This window comes from Notolabrus celidotus, chromosome 9 (genome assembly GCF_009762535.1).
Source record: "Notolabrus celidotus isolate fNotCel1 chromosome 9, fNotCel1.pri, whole genome shotgun sequence".
Taxonomy (NCBI): Eukaryota; Metazoa; Chordata; class Actinopteri; order Labriformes; family Labridae; genus Notolabrus; species Notolabrus celidotus.
In genome coordinates this window covers 12,596,395-12,616,895 of record NC_048280.1, presented here as the reverse complement: position 1 = coordinate 12,616,895, position 20,501 = coordinate 12,596,395, and the positions used below count along the sequence as shown (strand labels likewise).

The 20,501-nt window shown below is 42.2% G+C and overlaps 1 protein-coding gene across 1 annotated transcript in view; it reads left to right on the top strand.

The window, feature by feature from the left end:
* sema6a (sema domain, transmembrane domain (TM), and cytoplasmic domain, (semaphorin) 6A) overlaps positions 1 to 20,501 on the top strand; it is a 139,693-nt gene that overhangs the window by 89,474 nt on the left and 29,718 nt on the right. Inside the window, 9 exon segments of the mRNA XM_034692543.1 lie at positions 2,699 to 2,789; positions 5,300 to 5,419; positions 6,070 to 6,158; positions 8,915 to 9,132; positions 10,816 to 10,947; positions 13,652 to 13,807; positions 17,473 to 17,646; positions 19,364 to 19,504; positions 19,648 to 19,725. Of these exon segments, the coding sequence (XP_034548434.1) occupies positions 2,699 to 2,789; positions 5,300 to 5,419; positions 6,070 to 6,158; positions 8,915 to 9,132; positions 10,816 to 10,947; positions 13,652 to 13,807; positions 17,473 to 17,646; positions 19,364 to 19,504; positions 19,648 to 19,725 (1,199 nt within the window).

Here is a 20,501-nt window from a genome sequence, read left to right as displayed (position 1 = left end):
ATATTGGCTTCGCTCACCTGAAGTATGTCATCTAAGGACTAACAAATCCCTCAAAAATGAAAAATAAATCCCATAAAGAAGTCACAAGAACAAGACAGTCACATGAGAAGAATGTGTCCCTCACCCTGAATTTTTTAAGCTGATGCTGAACCAATTATAAAACTCCTGATGGGCATGTTTTGGATCTACATTGTGTTTGTCTAATTAATTAGCATATAGCCTATGGAAAGCACCAGTGAGCTGTTGTAGTAATTAATTCATCTAGATACACAGCACCCCGAGCCAAGGTTACTGTACATTTGTCTGCCGAGCTACAGTCGATCCCTGCAGAACAGTGTGTTGTTAAGGCAGCGCTGACAAACTGTGACAGCCTTACTGTTCTACTCCCATTACTTTGAATTGTGTCTCGACAAAGCTGGAGCTCTTCTTTCTTTTTTTCAACCAGTGGGTTTTACAGCATAATAAGGTGCGCCTGGTAAACAAAGAGTAAAAAAAAATCTGTCTGGCTGTTAAGACATCACGTTTCTTTACGGTAATGTTTAAAAATGTTGTGCTTCAGCGTGGTACTTTTATGGAGAGCTATTGGCTGTTTTTAAAAATATTGCAGTTTGCTTGGGACAAGGCTAACAACAAGGAGCAAGTGAGCGCTTGGCTTGTTGTTGCTCCACAACTTGACAGGAGCTGTGCGTATATCTGAGGCCAGGCAGGGAGTGTCTTCCTCTGTTCAAACGGCAGGAATAGATCAGTGACAGGCAGCCAAGCCCAGCAGACAGAGGTCAGTGCCTCTGTGAAATCAACTGAGTGGATTGAGGGGTGGAGGGGGAGCTGCTGTGGCGTGAGAGATATGCGAGTGTGTGTTTGTGATGTGTCAGAGGAGGGGGGTGTGTTTGTGTTTGGTGGCTGACACAGGCACAAGCTGCTGACGTTTCAAGCTCGACCGTCGCTCTGCACATCCAGACGGCGTGATTCAGAGGATACACCTGACCTTCAGCTACTCCCGTCTCTTATGATTAACTCAACCAGATCCATAATTACAGTCTCTCCTATCTATTAACAATATATATCTTCATACAAGCTTGCCTCTGAGCATTTTTCTCTCCTGATTTCTGAAGAGACAGAAGGAATGAGAAATCGAGAAATGCACTGCAGTCCATGCCTCTGTGTTTGTTGTAAAAGGTCACTTGTAATTTTCGCTGCCAAATCAGCCTCAACAATTTCGCTGGCAGGATTTTCCAGCATTGCGCCGGCGTGTGTGTGACCTTTTTAGTGGGCAGATGATAACTGTTTCCGCCGAGACAGGAATAGAAAAACAAAATGACCTGTTTAGAGACCAGAAAGGGCGGCGTAAGCAGTTTGCAGCCTTGGCAAGTGACGCTCCGCTTTGTCTGGAGTAAAGAGAATCAGTGAGGAAACAAGGAAGGAAGTAGTTTACAGGAGAGATAGAACCAGAGATAGAGAAGAAAAATGAGGGTGTATCATGAACTCTGCAGGAAAAGTGTGTTCAATAATCCTGTCTGACCTCAGCTCTGGCCAGTGTTGCATGGCTTTTCTTCTTTTCTTTCATATGTGTGTGTGTTTGTGGGATTCTCTGGTGTTTAGCCAGGGTAAGAGAGTGTCCTAAGGCATCCTAGGAAGACAAGCCAACTCTCGGTGGGATGATAATAACCTTTCACCCGCATCTTATTCTCCGCCATGCACTGCCAACTGAACTGCGACCAAACTGGGTGCAAAACAGGAAAATCTTGTCGAAATTCCAATTCACAGAGATCATCCTACTAAGCCTTAAACTAGACGAGCAGTGCCTCTGAAACAATGAATCAAATCTCAGAATAGCTCATGGAAATGGGACCACTGAGTGACACAATGATAAAATTAGCTGTAAGTTTTGGTGAACTACACCCAGTGCTGAAAAGCAGAACTTTAACACCGACTCTGTACAGAATTAAACCTAGAATCTAAATCAGGGAATGAGTTTTGCCCAAGGAAACGCTCTAAGCATAGGACTAAGTGGAGACTGCAAAATATGAAATAATGACTACTGCATGATCGACTATTTAAAAACCACTGTAGTTTAGAAAAAATTCTCACATTTCTCGCTCAGGGCCGTGTGCTCACCCATTTTCCCTGTGCCCATTTATTTCCTCTTCAGAGTAAAAGCACAGACTTCAGAAATCAGGGCAGGGGAAAGCACCACAGTAAAATAGGTTAAAGATCTGTCTCGAGGGTTGTTAAAACTTGACTTCAACACCAAGACAGTTGAAGGATAAAGGATGGCAGTGGGAAGCAAAGCACACCCACCCATGCTGTGAAACATGTTGTGGTGGAAAATGTCAGTTTTTTTTTGTAATCTCCTCTATGACAGTTTCCCAGACCCTCCCAGATGGGCCACTTTGACAGCTCTCAGTGGGACGCCAGAGGGGCATCCACAGGATATTAGTTTAGGTCAGAGTGAGATAGACACACTCTAAACAGCTTTTTGGGACTACTTTAATGTGACTCACACCATATTTCTCAACTTTAGCAGAGTATTTTGCAGGGATGCCTTCAGATTGACATTGTTTTGACATCTTCTAGGTCTTTCCTTCCGACTGGGAACCAACACTTCCTGCTGTAGCTGTATTTCAAGTCCATTGTTTCTTTTGACAACACACAATTGTTTTAACCCTTTGTTGACCTTTCACCTCATTTGTGACCCTAGACGGACACTCTGGAGGCCCTGGGAGAGGAGATCAGTGGGATGGCACGCTGCCCATACGATGCCAAGCACGCCAATGTTGCCCTGTTTGCAGGTAAGATGAAAAGTATCTCTGAAGAATGGATTTATTTCGTTTTATTACTGAGCTGTGTTACAACCTTGATTCTGATTGTTATGCCACTCTAAGGCCTGTGTTTCTCTATTGCAAATCATTTATTGAGACAAAGATTTGGAAAAACTAACTCTTATTCTGCTGTGGACCCAGTTCAGGCTCAGTGAGCTTGACAAAAAGGGAGACAACAATATCTTAGAGTGTCTTAAACAATAATTTATTGCAGTCAAATACAATAACAACTCATAAGAAATCAGCAGTTTGTTAATCTGTGATCACTGTAACAATGTATGTGTGTGTGTGTTGTGGAGGTAAAACAAAAGAACAAACCAAATGTATGGTAATGGCAAGAAAAAGAGACAGGGAATGAGAATGAAAGAGGTCAGTTTAAATAGCCGAGGTCCAACCTGCCTTGGTGCAAGAAATCTTATTAACAGACTTTGCCCCTCTCTGCCTGGGGGGCAACCAGGATAAAGAGAAACACAGGACAGCAGAAGGAGCTCTCTCACAGTCATGCCTGGCATCTCAAAGAACACTTTGTGATCCTCAGTCAAACTTGAAGTAGCTACTGACCTGCCATGTTGAGGAGCATCCTAGAGCTATTACTGCTGCTCTGAGGTGGAGGATCAAGGAGAGAGGAGTGAAATCTGAGTAGTGATAAGCAAGGTTCAAAGAGCCGTTAACCGACAGACACGCCCCCTGTGACAAATATGACTCACTGATTGGATACTGCAGTGGAGCGGCCTTCGCTGTAACTTCACAACGTCACTGGAGTTTGATGGACGTAAAAACAGACACTGAGGAAACAGATTAGAAACATATGATTTCTAAATAGCCAACACTAAATAAAGTGTTTGACTGGAATATTTAGAACAAAATTTTAGCATTGGTTTCATAAGTCACTTCCAAACTTAATATTTGAATTTTAATATCTGATCTGAATCACCACTGCAAAAAAAAAGATGGGGGAGAAAAACCAAGTGAGGCCATGTGACATAAATAATGTAATGTATGTGTATAAATCTTATGTGCTTTGGCAACATGTCTTTGTTCATGCCAATACAGCAGATTTAATTGAATTGAAATTAATGCTATGACAGTGAAACTAACTAAATTGTTGAAGACACACAAAGAAAACACTAAACAGAACCAGTAGAAAAGAAAGGCTGCTTCATTCAGCTAAAACAACCTTCTCCTTGTACATGATCTCTTACATATTTTCTTATATTTGTCATGACGCGATTTTCAGAATCCCTTTTTGTGGTTTCATAGAGGAGAAACGTTCCTGTTAGTGAAGAAAAGATGAAGTACATGTGATACTGCTAAACTCACTTACTGCCATAAGGCAAAAACATCCACCCTAATTTCCTCCTATCTGCACTCATTAAACACTGGAACATGCTGGAGCTAGATGGGAAAGTTGAGTCTATTTGAGTGAGGGGATTAGTTGCGGTTGTATTTAATATTGTTCTTAATACCCTGCGGTTTATTGTAATGGCAGTACTTTGACAACATGTCAAGAGTGGAGGCCAATCTGTGTTAAATGCACTAGAGAAAAGCCTTGAACTGGAGGCCACAAATGCTCTGCTTAAAGAATTTGCTGCGTTTTAGAGCATGTTGGAAATACATCAATACTATTGTGGTAATAGAAAAAAGGTAATCCCTTCTGTCTGGCTTTTTATCGTGCCTTTCTGTCATTCTCTTTGTCCCTCGTTAGCTTTCTATCAAAATGCTTAACATGAGAAATAAGTCACAAACCGACGGGAGCAGGATGAGTCAGCTTTCCGATGGTGTGGTGCAACACTTCTGATGCAACTGACCCGCAGGCCGCTAAAGACATTCAGTCCCCCGTTCATATTTGCTGTGAAGCGATTTATGGCTGCATTGATGAGCTGTCCCTGCCGAGGAGGAGAGCAAACGCCTAGCTCGACCGGTTAATGTGTAGCAGAGCCGCTTGGAAGGAGCTGGAAGCACTGAGTAATCAAGAGGGCTCCTCTGACTGCTATCCTTTCAATTATGTAGTTTGAGTTTCCACTGTGGTTAAAGCCCAGGCAGGCTGAGGTCATGCTGGTGGTGGATTGTGTTCGTCAAGTTTGTGTGTGTGCGCACGTGTGCGACTGTGGGTTTTCTGTGGAGCTCTTTCAGAACTGTATGCAGAGCCTTCTGTGTTTGAAGTGTGTTTGCGAGAGCGAGCAATTACAAATGTGCAACATGTTTAAGTGTGTGTACAGCCTGTTTGTTGTCCATCAGAGTCTCTCTTGGTTTGTGTGATTCATTCATTTTCCAGCTCTGAGCCATCTGTAACATGTTTGTGTATCCAGCCTCAGCCGCAGAAAGCAGAAATCTATGAGTGGCTTTTTGTGTTTTTGTTTTGACTTGACTCCCCTCTCTTCACCTTTTCCTATTCCTTTATGGCTCTCTCTGTCCCTCCATGCTCTCCGTCTCCATCTTTTCCTCTTATTGCTCTTTCCGTCTTTGTGTTCCCTCTCCAGATGGCAAGCTGTACTCGGCCACCGTAACAGACTTTCTAGCGATCGATGCGGTCATCTATCGTAGCCTTGGAGACAGCCCGACTCTGCGCACTGTCAAACATGACTCCAAATGGCTTAAAGGTGAGTGTGTGTGTGTGTGTGTGTGTGTGTGTGTGTGTGTGTGTGTGTGTGTGTGTGTGTGTGTGTGTGTGTGTGTGTGTGTGTGTGTGTGTGTGTGTGTGTGTGTGTGTGTGTGTGTGTGTGTGTTTGAAGAAGGAGTGGGATGCAAACACATTCTCTGAGGTTGAAAAGCACCAAGCTGAGTGACAAGTTAGAAAACAAACTCCACTGTCGACATGCATGCTTGACCATGTGTTTGTTTGGTGTGATTTATGATTTGCATTGCCTTTGTTGTGTGTATAAGAATGTATAAGTATGAAGAGCAGGAGCACTTATGCTAATGCTACATGCTCTGTTTGACACAGTCGTTTAAAACCAACCTGCGCTGGCTGAGTTGATGTAGCCAGGAAATTGCTCTGCCCTGGGGAGAAACAAGCACAAGTCCAGCCTGTCAAAACTCAATAGAGAGATTCCCTCTTTCCCTGCATGCAAATTGCTTCGCTGATATGATGGATGATAGATTGAGGCACTCAAGGCTTACAGTCGGTGCTTTTCTGCATAATATGACAGATATCCAGGCTGTTTACTGTGAAATATGGTGTCAGAACTGTTTTATCAATGCAAAACGTCACTTTGAGTCATATTTTCTTATTTTTTTCCTCCTCTTGCAGAACCCTACTTTGTGCAGGCGGTCGATTACGGCGACTTCATCTACTTCTTCTTTCGAGAAATTGCCATGGAGTACAACACAATGGGAAAGGTAAGCACAGGCCTGATTGTTCTGCTGTTGTTTGAAGTCTAATCAGAGGTGACTTCCTATTTACTGGGAGAATTGGGAAGTGCCTGAAGAAACTAACAGGATATGGGTGTATCACATAACTGGAAGGAGGCTTTCAGGAGCTGTAAAGTGGCCAAGCATTTTTCAGTAACAGATAAACACGAGGCAGGATGCAGGACTTTAAAATAGACGCAAAAAGAAAATCGTGGATGTCTGCAGTCCCATTTTGAGGTCTAAATATACTGCCTGAATTGCACATCCGCATCCGTCCGGCAACGCTCCCATTTGACCCACCATCTCAATGTTTCCAGAAAGGAATTCCACCAGAGTTTCTCCGAGTAAAGAGACGAGAAAGTCGTTAAAGAGACAGGCTTTCCTCAGGTATTAGACATTTTTCTATTAATCTTCCCTCTTTAGTTTTGGACTCTGCCCTGAAAAAGTCTAATTGGATGCCAGGTAGCAGAAAATACCTTATGGAAATGAATATTTTTTGAAGAAATGAAAGTAAACACACAAGAGAGGATGAGAAAGAGAGAGGGGACGAGATGAGAACAGAGTGGAGGTAACGAGAAACACAGACGTAATAGATTCGCTGCCAGAAGTGACAGGCACTTGCTATCCCCAGCATGAATACAGATCAGGCCTCTCAATCTGTGGGGTATTTTGAAAGCAATGTCAGTATAATTATGCATGTTGTGTTAGAACTGATGGTGCGGAGAGCGATTTAACATTTAGTGAATGGTATCACTTCATTATTATAAAATAGATTGGCCTTGCCTGACAGTGTAAGAAGTCATTTCTGCTTTATGGCAAATTGAGAAATCGACTTTGTCATGTCTGTGTTTGCAGAAGTTTTAATGTTGGATTGTTAAACTGTTAGCTGGAATACACAAAAGTAAGAATATTTCAACACACAAGTGATTTGACCAACCTTGAGTGAGGTATTTGTTGTGTGAGTGATATGTGTATTTGTATTGGTTTGTGTGTCTAGTTAACCCCCTCAAACACACACACACACACACAATAGGCCAGTGTGCAACTCTATCGGGTAAAAATGTGAGAAAATATTTTATGTAAAGCTGACATAATCCCACACTTACCTTGACAGTCTCACCTGTAGTGTGCACAGTAACACATTTTCTATAATCTCAGTGCTCTATAATCTCTCTCTAAACAGGCCCCTCTGTGTGTATGTGTGTGTCCGTGTGTGTGTGTCCGTGTGTGTGCGTGCGTGCGTGCGTGCGTGCGTGCGTGCGTGCGTGCGTGCGTGCGTGCGTGCGTGCGTGCGTGCGTGCGTGCGTGCGTGTTTGACAGTGAGACTGAAGGATGTGTGTTTTCTGTGCTGCATGTATGTCTCCATTGGTTATAAAACATAGAGGATGAGGGTGTGTTTATATGTGGTTGTCTGTGTGTGTGTGAGAGAGTGTGTGTGTGTTTGTAGAGATCTGGTTTAAATGCATGTTCGCTCCCATTCACACTGTTTACTCTGGGCTACAATTTCAGGTCAGGGTTGGCTTTATTGCTGGTAAGTATAGTGTGACAACAACTAATTACAATACTGACTGAGTGATCTTACGGCAGAGTGGTAATTACAGCGCCGGCGCCTATTTGAAGCTGTATACTTTGGATTTTGGGTTGCCAGGTGCCGACTCCTTAACAGCACATGAAACACTTCAATTTACTCCCCTGTGTCTTTAATTTGCTATAAAGTGGTGAAATGTTGGATTAAGACACTGTGGTGTTTTACAGAGTTTTTTTGTCATTCAAACAGCCAAACAGAGCTGATGGTGTGTTCTGCAGGGGCTCACATTTAAAGGTTTCTCATCCTCAGATATTCAAAATTTACTTTGGAAGACAACTGTCTCATTCCCAGGTGCATCTCAGGGCTTTTCTGGAGCTTTAAATCAAAACGCATCATCTTCATCATTACTGGGTGCTTATAGTTTTCATGGAATTGTTCAAACCCACATCTTTTATAAAAACATAAAGGACTTGGCATAAAAACCTGAGCTTTTACAAACCACTCCCAAGTGTACAATCAGCTGATGTGGGGAACTTGATGCAGAGTCTTTAAATTCTCCTGAAGCTGGACACAGCAGGTACTGTACGTGGTCAGATTGTTATCATCCTTATGATTCTAAGAGCTAAATAAAAGAAAAAGAGTTCTGTTCTGACGTAGAATTTGAATTTTATGTGTTCTAAATATGAAAGCTAAGTGTGAAAAAGGCGACAATATCTTGGTCTTAAGATTTACCAGCTGTTAATCGGTGTTAACAAAAAAATCAAACTCCACACATTGACACAATAAGAGTTGTTTTTAAATTTTGGGTTGTTATACTTCATACTTGGAAAAAAGGATCCAACTACGCCTAACATGGTCATTTATTTCAAGTGATGTCTGTTTGGAAAGAAAATGTATAGATTTCATATTTCTGTGGCCTGCCTCCATCTTTGCTAGAGGCTACATTAGCCGTTACTAGCATAACGAACTGCTTGACCAAACTGCTGGTGGTCGCATTGCATTGTGGGCAATGAAGGCACCACATTTTGGCTAGAGGGACAATATTAATAATAATAAAAACTGTCAATGTTCGGTTCTGCTGCATCCATTTTGTTACTTTTTTCAACTTTCCATGAGTCCAGCTGTTTTGTTGGGACAGAAATGTTAAATTGACCGCTGCTCTGAAATCTAAAGCTGTTTAATCTGATTTATACTTTCAAATGTGTGTCCTTATCAGGTGGTGTTCCCTCGGGTGGCTCGGGTCTGTAAGAACGACCGTGGCGGCTCCCCTCGAGTCCTGGAGAAACAGTGGACCTCATTCCTAAAGTCCCGCATGAACTGCTCAATCCCGGGTGACTCCCACTTTTACTTCAACATCCTGCAGGCTGTGACAGATGTCATCCACATTAACGGGAGGGATGTGGTGATGGCAACCTTCTCTACACCCTACAACAGGTACCCAGGAGAAGACAAAAACCAAATGAGGCATTTTATTCAGCTATCTCATTTTCCCCTTGTCACAAATAAGGTCAAGTGTGTCAACATCTGTTTTGCACCTACCATTTATTAACACAATCATCTTTTTCAGGTTGAAATACCTCAAAAATGGCCCCAATTTATCAAAAATTGACAGTGTGACCTTTTTAATGTTAGCAGCGCATGCCCTGCTGGGATTTTTTGTGACATGTAATTCCTGTGACTTCTGGGTCAACATTTACATCCTCTGTCAAAACAGCTTTGATGCCCTTTTGACACGCAGGTGTTTAATCTTATTTTCTCTTTCATAAATTCATATTCAGAACTGCTTTCATATTCATAGGCGCTTGTTATCTAAATTGAAAATTACCACAAAGCCATAGAGCCGGGCTGATAGCTTGCACATATTGTAATTTTCCATTTTATGGCTGCTTTTTAGCAGATAAGACAATTGCTTGTGACAATGCAATTGAGCGTGGTTAATGGACATTAAAACCCAATGAAGCAGTGCCTCTGAAAATTTCTATAAGCACTGGTTTTGATCCTGGCATTAATTTTCCATTTCATAGTCAGGGGGTGAAATTAGACGGAGCATATTCAGAGAGTAGGCAGCTCTCAGAGTTTGTGCCATTTAATTGTCTGTCTTGAAGTCCTGCTGGCCCGTTCACTCACCAACGGGCTCTCTCCTCTCTCTGCCTTGTTAGCAGCCTGATATAAACAGACATATGACTGTCTGACTTTCTGTACATATCCAGTACAGAGTGCAATTACTGTGATTTAGTAGCTTAGCCAAGAATCAACAGCTCTCTGACCTTGCTCACTATAATACCGCCCTTGTCTATTCTGTCTCCCTAATGTCTGCATGAGTTTAACCCATGATGCAACTGCAAGAAAATCCAGCCAGCTTAGATTCTCTGCTAAAGAAAGCCTGATAAAGAAAACAATTCCTAGTTTCAATGTTTTAATTTATGAAGGCAGATGCATGAAAAATAGAAAAGTGACTCAGCAATCTGCTATGCAGTGATTGCTCACAGCAGAAAGAATCTGCTGCTGCTGCCACAAGACGAGTGTTTTTCCCCTTAATAATAAGATAATCTGCTGTCTGTATTTCTCGCCCTACTGTGCACTTGTGGTGAACTTTGATGCCTTAAGGCTTCTGGGGAAACCCAGTCTTGGAGGGAATGTGTGTCCTCATGAGGCTCAGCAGGCACACAAGGACAAAAAGAGTGTTATTTGCAATAACACTGCAGTGTATAAACTAATATAGCAGCACTGAGGCAGGAAATAAGACAGAATATGAGTGGTTTCTACATCAGTAACAACAACGTTTGGTCCTATTAACGAAATAGAGAGATATAGCAAAGTTTGTACAATTGCAGTTTGGATGCTTTTTGGTATAAGTGAAAGAAACATGCAGAAAATTTGACTCCTCTTTTCTAATTTGTAAAAACCTTGATAATGTTGCAAACTTGTCAACATGCAACAGCCAAAATAAGCCATCTTTGAGGGATTTCAACCATTGATCGCCGCTAACAGAGGCTGCCAATCCATGTTTCCTTCTCCTGATGATATTCCAGACTTGGCCAGGTGTGCTTTGATATATCCAGTTGAAAGGTTGTTTATGTTGTCTTTGTCTTTGTGTGTGTGCGTGTGTCGTGGCAGTATTCCAGGCTCAGCGGTGTGTGCTTATGACATGGCGGAGGTGGCCAACACGTTCACAGGGCGTTTCAAAGAGCAGAAATCCCCTGACTCCACCTGGACGCCTTTTCCTGAAGACAAGGTTCCAAAGCCAAGGTACAACAGCAGTCATTTAACCACACTGCACACACACACACACACTTACTCACTTACACACATGAATGCACACATGGGATGATTAAAACAACACGTTCAATCACTCCACCATTTTTTCTCACACATGTTAGCTATATGCCCCCCCAATCAGTGCATGAGACTCGTGTTAACATCACCACATTTTCAACTCCTGTTGCATCATATTTGCATACATCCCTGCTGTTTTTGTCTTAAGGAAGTGATTACACATCCCATGTTTAAACCCACGCACTGTATGCACATGCACACACACGCGTGTCCCTCTACGCTTCACAGTTGCACCCTTAACACATTACCTCACCTCTCCCTCCCCACACGCAGCTGCATATCAAAGAAGCGTTCACTATCAACAAATGAAGCATGAGATCATTTTACAGATGGCTGCCTAATTCCACAAATGCACCAGCCTGATCAATCTACCATCTATTGCTTTGCTAATTAACGCGCTAAGAGCTGCTCTCCTCTCTAGCAGAAGAAGAAAAAAAAAGGATTTACTACAAAGATCTGGGTTACGATAATGGTTGATACCCGTGTGTGTGTGTGTGAGTGTGAGAGTCACCACACGCTTGAGGAGGCAGGGTAAAAACGGGCATACACTGCGCTTTCTGCAGCCTTCATCCCGTGCATTGTGTGGATTGGAGTATATTAGCAAGTTTCCTCAATTAGCATGTAATTACTTGTTGATGTTCAACAAGGTTGGGCATAAAAAAAGATGAGATACACCCGCCGTTTTTTTCTGCACTGATTGATGTGATTGATTTTGTTTCTATCCACTGGTGCGTTCAGAGCGTTTATCTGCAGGCAAACAGACGGAGGGTGGTAACAAAGCCACCTAGGTCTGGCCCTGCAGCAGACTGTTCCTCCATGTGTTAGACGCTCATACTGAATCATTTACAGGTTTTTCATATAAAGAGATGTCTGTTTCTGTTCTGTCCTCCATATGTTTGCTGACAGAAATGTAGCTAAGAAAATGTTTTATGCTCATTTTTTATTTTCTAGAGTGACAAAAGGTTCTGCAGATCCCGCCCTTTTGTTAATGATTATCTGTTTGTTGGTTAATTTAGTTTGTTGGTAGCAGCAGCAACAGCAGCAGCTTTGAACTCATCTTTTTGCACCTCATTCAGTGTGCCCTGAAGATTTAAAAAAGGCAGTTTGCACCATCAATTGCGTACAGTAGCCCTTCACTTTGTCTTTCAGTATCCCACGTGATTTTTTTTTATGGAAGCTCAAAGGCACTGTGAGGAGTTTTCATGTTGTGTTGACTCTGGTGACCCCTTAAGATAAAATCTGCAGTGTTTTTCCAGAAAAAGAAATGCATTTCCCATGAGCACCATCACCCTCTGCCATAAAAACGTGGCTCTTTTCTTTTCTTTATGCAAGTAATTTTTTTGTTGGAAACAGGGTGATGATGTAATGTATTGATTTGTAGCTATGTCAAATTATTAACTGTAACATAGCAATGTGAAGACTTTGTAAACTCTGATTTATTAGCGTAAGGGGACCAGATGTACGGGTTTAACATTACCTATCACAGCTCTGGTGTCATGATGTGTGCTCCAGTGTCCCAATAAATGTCTGAATGATGTAAATATGCACTCCGTTTAACTCTTTCATCCCCAAAGAGCTGTGAAGCGCTCACGCGATGGCATAAACAATAAATCCTGTACTGAGCCATTTTGCTCTTTCACCTGATTTAGGGTTTCTCCATATAAAACAATACTTCAATAGAAAACATGTCTTTTTGCCAATCCTGCTCCAGTATCAGCCATGATACAAAACTAATGTAAAAAAGAAAATGATGCAAAAAAAATTCTAAATGTAGCCACCTACAGGTGAGTGCTGCATAGAAACTTACTCAGGCTCAAATTCCACACAAAGAAATAACCAGTCTTATCGCTGGTTATCTCATTTTACTATGTAAGTAATAAAGAGGCATCAATATAAGAGTGACACTATTTCAAATGTAGGTAAAAAACTCCTCATGGTGCCTTTGATCATTCTTCATGTATTACTCAAATTCCACCCTGTCCTGTGCACACATGATAGATATGGATCTAGGAATGCACAGAATACCCAAGGGATATTTTCTCAACTTTTGAAATCCTTCGTTCTTCACAAACATTTACAGAGTGAAGTTTTTATGTTAAGATGAATAGAGATTTCACTTGAGTATGTAGGTGTGTATATATTTTAGGGGGTTGGATTCTGACATGTTGACAGTTTCAGACATTCAGGGCCAGCTGGCTAATATTTCTAGTACCTGGTGTGGATTATGTGGTGTGGCAGGGAATCAAAGATCATGCAGTAAAGGGGTTTTACAAGCTCTCAGAGGTGAGATGCCTGCAAAGGGGATATGCTATCAAAAGCAGCTTCTCTTTTACAAGCAGCTCACCAACTCCCTGTAAAAGGATCAGATAGATAGGATGTCTCGCTGCTTTACCCTGCGTCCAGAGAAAAAGAAGACATCTTGTGTCCTCTGCTCTGACCCAAACCTCCTGAGGTGAGAGTTAAGCAATTTGCAGCTGCACTCTCATTGATTTAAGAGAAGGAAAGCTGTTTTTCAGGAGTGACCTGGCCTTAAAATGTGTTCATTTCCCCAGGTTTTCCCTCGTGCTTTTTCCTTCTTCCACTCACTTTTCTTCCTCTTCCTCCTCTCGGTTGTCAGACCTGGCAACTGTGCCGGCACTGCATCCATGGAGAGGTACAAGGTTTCCAACGAGTTCCCCGACGACACACTCAATTTCATCAAGATGCATCCTCTGATGGATGAGGCGGTGCCCTCCATCGCTAACAGGCCCTGGTTCCTGAAGACCATGGTCCGGTAAGTGTTACACACTCACACTTTGAAGGCCGTCTTCATCACAGGTCTATGAGCTTCTTCAGCTCTGGACAATAATTACATGAAGTGCTGCTCTGAGAGTCTTGCTCATTAAAACTCAGAAGTGCTTCAGCATAAACCAGACACTGACCTATTTTTGCTTCGGTGGAGGGAACACTGATCTGCACTACAGTATCACTCTCCACGCAGACATGTGATGAATTTAATCCATCAAAGAAGTTTGTCCTCATGCTAACATGTCTCTGTAACATGAGACATCATAATGCAAACACAGGTTTTATATTTGACCCTCTTAAGAAGATGATACTAGCTATGTTTAGTCTGTTGGAAATTGCGTGTTCAAATCCTCTGAGGATATTTCAAAGAGAAAAACTATTTCTTGTTCTTCAGCGGTTGGCTTTTCCTCCTTACTTTCTGGAGTCGAGCCTATTTCCCAGAAGTCACTGCACTGTGGCTGATGCTGTTTGATCATAAAGGTCTGTCTGGCTTTCAGCTACACTCCATACAGACGTTTCAGCTGGCCTCTGGGGGAGTACGACAGCAAAACCACCATCCAATCGTGGGGGGGGGAAGTAGCTGACGGGGCATTTGGCGAAAAGTGAAAAATCTATGTGGACCTAGTTTTGAATTGCAACTGTGATAGATTTTAGGTAGTAGTGGAGCTTGACAAGTCCCTATGGTGGTAACATCATTTTAAAGATGAGCCACTTCAAGAAGTCTTCATAGCTTTAACACATTATTTGCATCAGATCACATTTTGCTGCCACTTTCACTGAGCTCTGACCTAAATACAGCACTGGCGTAGTCAGAAAATGAACTGCTTTCATCAAGGTTATTCCTACAACTCTCTCTATTCATTAGCGCAACTGTGACACACAACCGTATAATGAATAACTGAGAGTTTATTTTTCTGTATGTGCATAATCTGCAATCAGATGGTTGTTTTTTGATTTAAAACGACACCACATTGAGCAGAGTCTCGCATGCGAGTCCAAGGCAGGAGTTAAAAGCATTATGTAAGCTCATAAAGCATCAAGAAGGCAAAGAAGAGGGAGTTCTTTCTATGATACGTGTCACGATGTTGAATTCTATTCTCGAGCTGAAATCAACTGGAAAGGAAATCGGTAATAGCATTTGATCCTTGTTACACCCCAGAGAACGAATAGCTTTGGTTGTAAATTTTGAAAGAGCGTTCCTGTCCTGAGAGTCTGTGTCTGCTGAAAAGGACCTCAGCTGGTTGGGCACAATGAATCAAATGCAGTGGGGAGACACTCTAAAGATTCCCCCTCTTCAGATTTTTATTATCCTGGGTAGGAAAGACAGTGAATGTCTCTAGTCCTTGAGATTGTATTATGTCGCTGAGATCACATCCCATTGACACAGACCTTGGAGCTGCTGTTTTTCTTGAATTCAAAACCACATTAGACCTTCAGATTGCTGTTATTGTGGATGGGTTGGAGCCACTGACACCCAACATTTGAAGAGATATTTAAAGAGAACAGGAAGGAAGATCAGATAAGAGGACGTGGCCTTGTTATTTTAACAGGCTCGTTTGAACTGCATTTTCTAGTAAGATTGAATGTACATTCATCACATCCAAAAACCTTTCTAGACCATTTCACCCTTTTCGTACAGAGAAAACTCAGAAATACATTAATGAGGCTAAATGTTTGCTTCCTAGATTTCACAATTAGCTCTCATCTCTAATCTTTCAGTCTTATCACCTTCAATTAAAAAAATCATTCAAACAAGCATTTGCATAATACACTCTTGATGTGCAGAAATGTACCTTCTTAAAAACCTGCTGAGTTTTTGGCCCTGGAATTAATTGCGAAATAACACCGGCATCTGCGATGCAATAAATCAGAAGCTCTAAGTCACTAAGGTATTTCTTACAACCTGTTTTTTTTATTTGATCTGCCTGAATTTTCCTTCCAACGTCCACAAGCAAAATAGAGTTCTCATTCAAAACACACTGACTGGCAGGTGTCTAATCTTGTAACCTGAGTCTGTTTGGTTTTTGGGGGTATTTTTTGACAAATAATGAAATAAAATAGATTTTTTCCTACGTCCAACTGCTGCTGAGCCAACCGGTGTGATCAGCAGCTGTCAATTAGAAGAGGAAGTATTGCCTCAACTGTTGATTAACTTTCTGTGTGTGCTGCTTTTTTTATTAGGACCTACCCGACATGCCCCATGGCAATCTTATTGAGTTACTAATCAAACAATCAACTAAAGAGATTACTAAGACTCTGTAATCTCTCCTGCTGTTCATTATTCTCTTTTAGACATCTGACGTACAGGATGGAGGGCAAATCAATTGATTAATTGATTTGATTGTATAATTATGATTTGTGAAATTACCAGAAGTGGTAAATGGGCATATGTTCTTCTTTTTAGGAACAGCACCGCCACTTTTAAGGAAAAAGTAACATTGCTGCAGGAAGTTTTCTTATGCTTCTTAAGTATAAATGAAACATGCAGCTTCTGAATGTACTCACAGTTTGAAAGTTTGAAAATCTGTTAAACTTGGATCACATTATTTCCACATAAGTAAGATAATAAAAACTGGATGAACATCAACTTTTCTCCAACACACAAATCAACTGGATTGTCTCCATCCACTCCGTCATTGTAAACGATGACGTCTGATTCAGTTCCATCCATGCTGCTGCAAGTTGCCACTGTTAGACACGGACATCACACTCTCTTGACTCCTATCCTTCACACTTCAGTTAAACTCTCTCTTCTCTTTTTTTTCTTCTACGCGTACATTTTGATTTTTTTATCATGTAATGTTTGTAGAACACATCATGCACTGATAGACACAACAAGGACTTATCTTCTGTCTGTGTTTTCGCCCCACTCATTTGAGTGTTTACGACAGAAAGGAATTCTGATTCATAATAAAATTGAACTAAAATTCCCCTAACATGCAAGGTTTTAAGTGGAAAAAGTGTTGGTACTCCCCCTATTTAATTGTCGGCATGTGAGTCATGTGGCCAGTATCAGTGAATCATTAGAATTAGTTTTCAAATTCCTACTGATAATAGAATAAACCAGAAGATCATGCTGATTTTCAAGTATTTAAAAACTACTTCACTCTGCATCACTGAGCTCCTATCATTTTTTTTGCCATTTGAGCTGGGCCAACATTGCTGTCATCTTCATTATACTCCTCCTTATCCAACGCTGTAGAGACTTGCGTTTCCGTTAGTTTGACAGTACTCTCCAGCAAAAACAGACAAGTGAGCGTCACGACAGGATGTGAGCGTCAAGGGTAATGTATTTTAGGCGCTATTATGAATTGCCAAGAGAAACTGTATTATGGAGAGGACAGGACAGGGTACTGGTAAGAAGTCCCGGTACACCAAGGGGTTGAAACTTAAAAGTGGCTGTACTGCGTACCGTGGTGTACTGGTCAACTTAGACATTTCAGATGAAGAAAAAAATCTATAAAGTACAGATACTTAGAGTATTTTTACGTCTTTCGTTTCTTTATTTTTTTTTTTTTAGCAGATTAATCCTTACTTGGTTTCATCCCCATGTTGCTCTTGTAACAGGCAGACTTTTGCAAACGTTTCCCTCTGTCTCAATCCTGATGGACTGATTGATGGATTTATTATACTGTCTGATCCTCATTCCAGATATCGTCTGACACGCATTGTGGTGGACAATGAGGCGGGTCCCTACAAGAACCAAACAGTGGTCTTTCTTGGATCCGAAAAAGGCATCATCCTCAAGTTCCTGGCTAAGATGAACAACGGCTTCCTCAATGACAGCCTGTTTCTGGAGGAGCTCAACGTCTACAACCCTGATAGGTATGTAGCTCTGAGTCTGCATGTATGGTGTATGTGTCAGAGAGATGGATACAAAGTGGAGAAACACATGGATACAGTTGCTAGAAACAAAGTCAGGTCAGTTATTTCATATGTGTGCGCCTTACAGAGTAAGTATGTGTGTTTTTACATATTTTCAACCATCGCCAAACTCAGCCAAACCACCAACCCACCATCTCCATCAGTACCAGCAAGTTCCCCCCAGACCCGGACTATATAGTGAATCCAGCCAACCAGATGGCTACTCTATCATTTAAAAGAGTTTTATCAGGTTACACTCTGCCCGACCAGAGCTACTAAATTAAAGACATGGACCCTGAGGCTCTGGATAACGTAGCGCTGTGGTTCTAAACCACAGTGGAGCCCAGCTCCTCCAAATCCAAAATGCCGGCTGATTAAAGGAAACACACACACACACACACACACACACACACACACACACACGCACACTGACACTCGCACACACAGAGGGCCGTGTTTGTCTTCAGAGCCAACTTGGGATCCCTTGCTAATACATAACACGGCTGTTGGTACATGTATGGATGTGAATGTGTGTGCATGAGCTGGGAATGGCATGATGAGCGAATTGAGCATTAATATGTATTTGGATTAGAACTGAATAAGGAAAAATAAGCCACAGGATGACCCCGGCCAAAGCAAACATTTGGTTAAGGGGTAATGGATAAAGGGGAACAAATTAAGTACAGAGATGAAGGAAAAAGAAGAAGAAGACTAGAGGAAGATGGAGAGAAATGACAGTGAGGAATATGTTAGACAGCAGAGAAGATGGAGGAAAAACAGCAAGGACTTGCAGGAGGGCTTTCAAGGTTACCACTGTTTGTTTTCCAACATGCTGCAGCCATGTGACGAGCCTTATGGAGGGGATGAAGGGCAGGCCTGTCCTCTCCCCTCCCTCTATCTCTTGTATCTTGCGTCCCTTCTCTACTCTCCTCTCCTCCGTCTCTCTGGCTGGGGCCGAGCATTCATCGGCTGCCGGCCATCTGGCTCCGGTCGCATACAGTAAGTGACTTTGCCCGCCTGCCTCCCTGCCCGGCTGGCAGGATCAGCGCGGGCCTCGATTGGCGTGCATTACCCAGTGTAGATGGACTCTAAGCTCTAATTGAGAGCGTTAATGCGGGGCCAGAGCACTGCGAAGGGGGAGATTAAATCCCAGGAGCTGGATGGCGGGATGGCGGGATGGAGGGAGGAATGGATGGAGAGGAAAGCTCGACACGCCCACAGGGATTAGAGTGTGCTGCTATGGGGCCGAGCAGACAAAGAAGACTGGCAGGGATGGAAGAATAGTGGAGTGAAGTGGGAGGAGGGTGGAGGTTAATGTTAGTGGGTTTAACAGTTAAGTGCGGTGTTACTGCTGACTGGTCACACTGCCCATCTGTCTGTTTATCTCTTGTATCTGTATCACCCCTTTCTTTATCTCTCTTTATCTCCTACTCGGTTCCTGACCTCGAGTTTTCAAGTTCGGCATTATCTCTGTTCTCCCTGACCTCGCAGTTTGTCTCACTGCCACATCTTAATCTTCCTCTTTTTTATCTCTTTAAATGAACTCGTAAATCTCATTTAATGACATACATCTCTCGTCGACAACTTTTTTGGTCCCTAAACAACAGGTAGATAAAAAAAGACAGAGAAAAAAATCCATGTTTCATGCTCTTGTCTGTCTTCTCTCTCTCTCTCTTAGGTGCAGTATAGATGGCGTGGAGGACAAGCGCATTGTTGGCATGCAGATAGACAGCAAGAGTCACGCTTTGTGGGTCGCTTTCACCTCCTGTGTGGTTAAAGTGCCGCTTTCTCGCTGTGAGAGACACGGAAGATGCAAGAAGTAAGTTGAAGCTCGCGTATGAAATCATTCATGCACAAACAGCCAAATGGTTTTGACTCGCTCCGGAAGGGGAAAACAATGATCCACTATAAAAAAAGATAAGGAGCTGATGGTGTGTGTATGTATGTGTGTGTCCCATCCAGGTCTTGTATTGCCTCCAGAGACCCGTACTGTGGTTGGGTGTCGGAAGGAGCCTGCCGACAGGTGGCCAGCAACACTAAGTAAGTAACATGATGAGTTATAACCATCACAGTGAGCTTTTTTTTTTTTTACAGACAGTCATTAAGGCGTGTCACTCTCAGGTCATGAAATACAGCAGCTTTGTCAGCAGCCAAAAATGACACAATACGACGCTGTACTTTCTGCACTTGTGCAATCTCTGGAAGTTATCATTTACCACTTTTGCTTGGATTTGCTGGTGCAGTCTTCAGCTGTTTCAAACAGTGTTGTATGTTGTAGTGTTGGGCCTCTCATGAAGCTGCTGTATTTGTAAGTTCATTTTTGGCTGCATATTGTGAAGTTGCTTCAGTTTTAGAGTATTGTTATTTAGCATGCTGGTGAACAGTCACACTGATAGTGTCATTTGTAACCTGATGTTTTTCCCAATATTATAAAATAGTAATCAGTATGTTCAGCAAGATTAACCCACAATATTGTTTAATTATGGAGGAGGCTCTGTTGCTTCTACTTTGTGGGAACACCAAAGATTTAAATCAAAGAAGAGTTAACCAGAGTTTAATAAAACATTCTGCTGATTTTAAAATAGCCTGAGACTCATGTCTTTACAGAGCAATTTTATAAACAGTATACCACCGCCTTTGTCATGCCTGGTGGCATTTCATTCTCACTTTGTTGTGTCTGTGATCTTTCTAATTTTATGGTGTGTAAGTGTAATTTCCCCAGGCTGAAAGGACTATTGGAGGGATGAATGGAAGAAAAGTGTTGTTTGCCCCAGGCTCGGGTTTGGGTACGCAGGGCTTGATGGTCGCGGTAACTG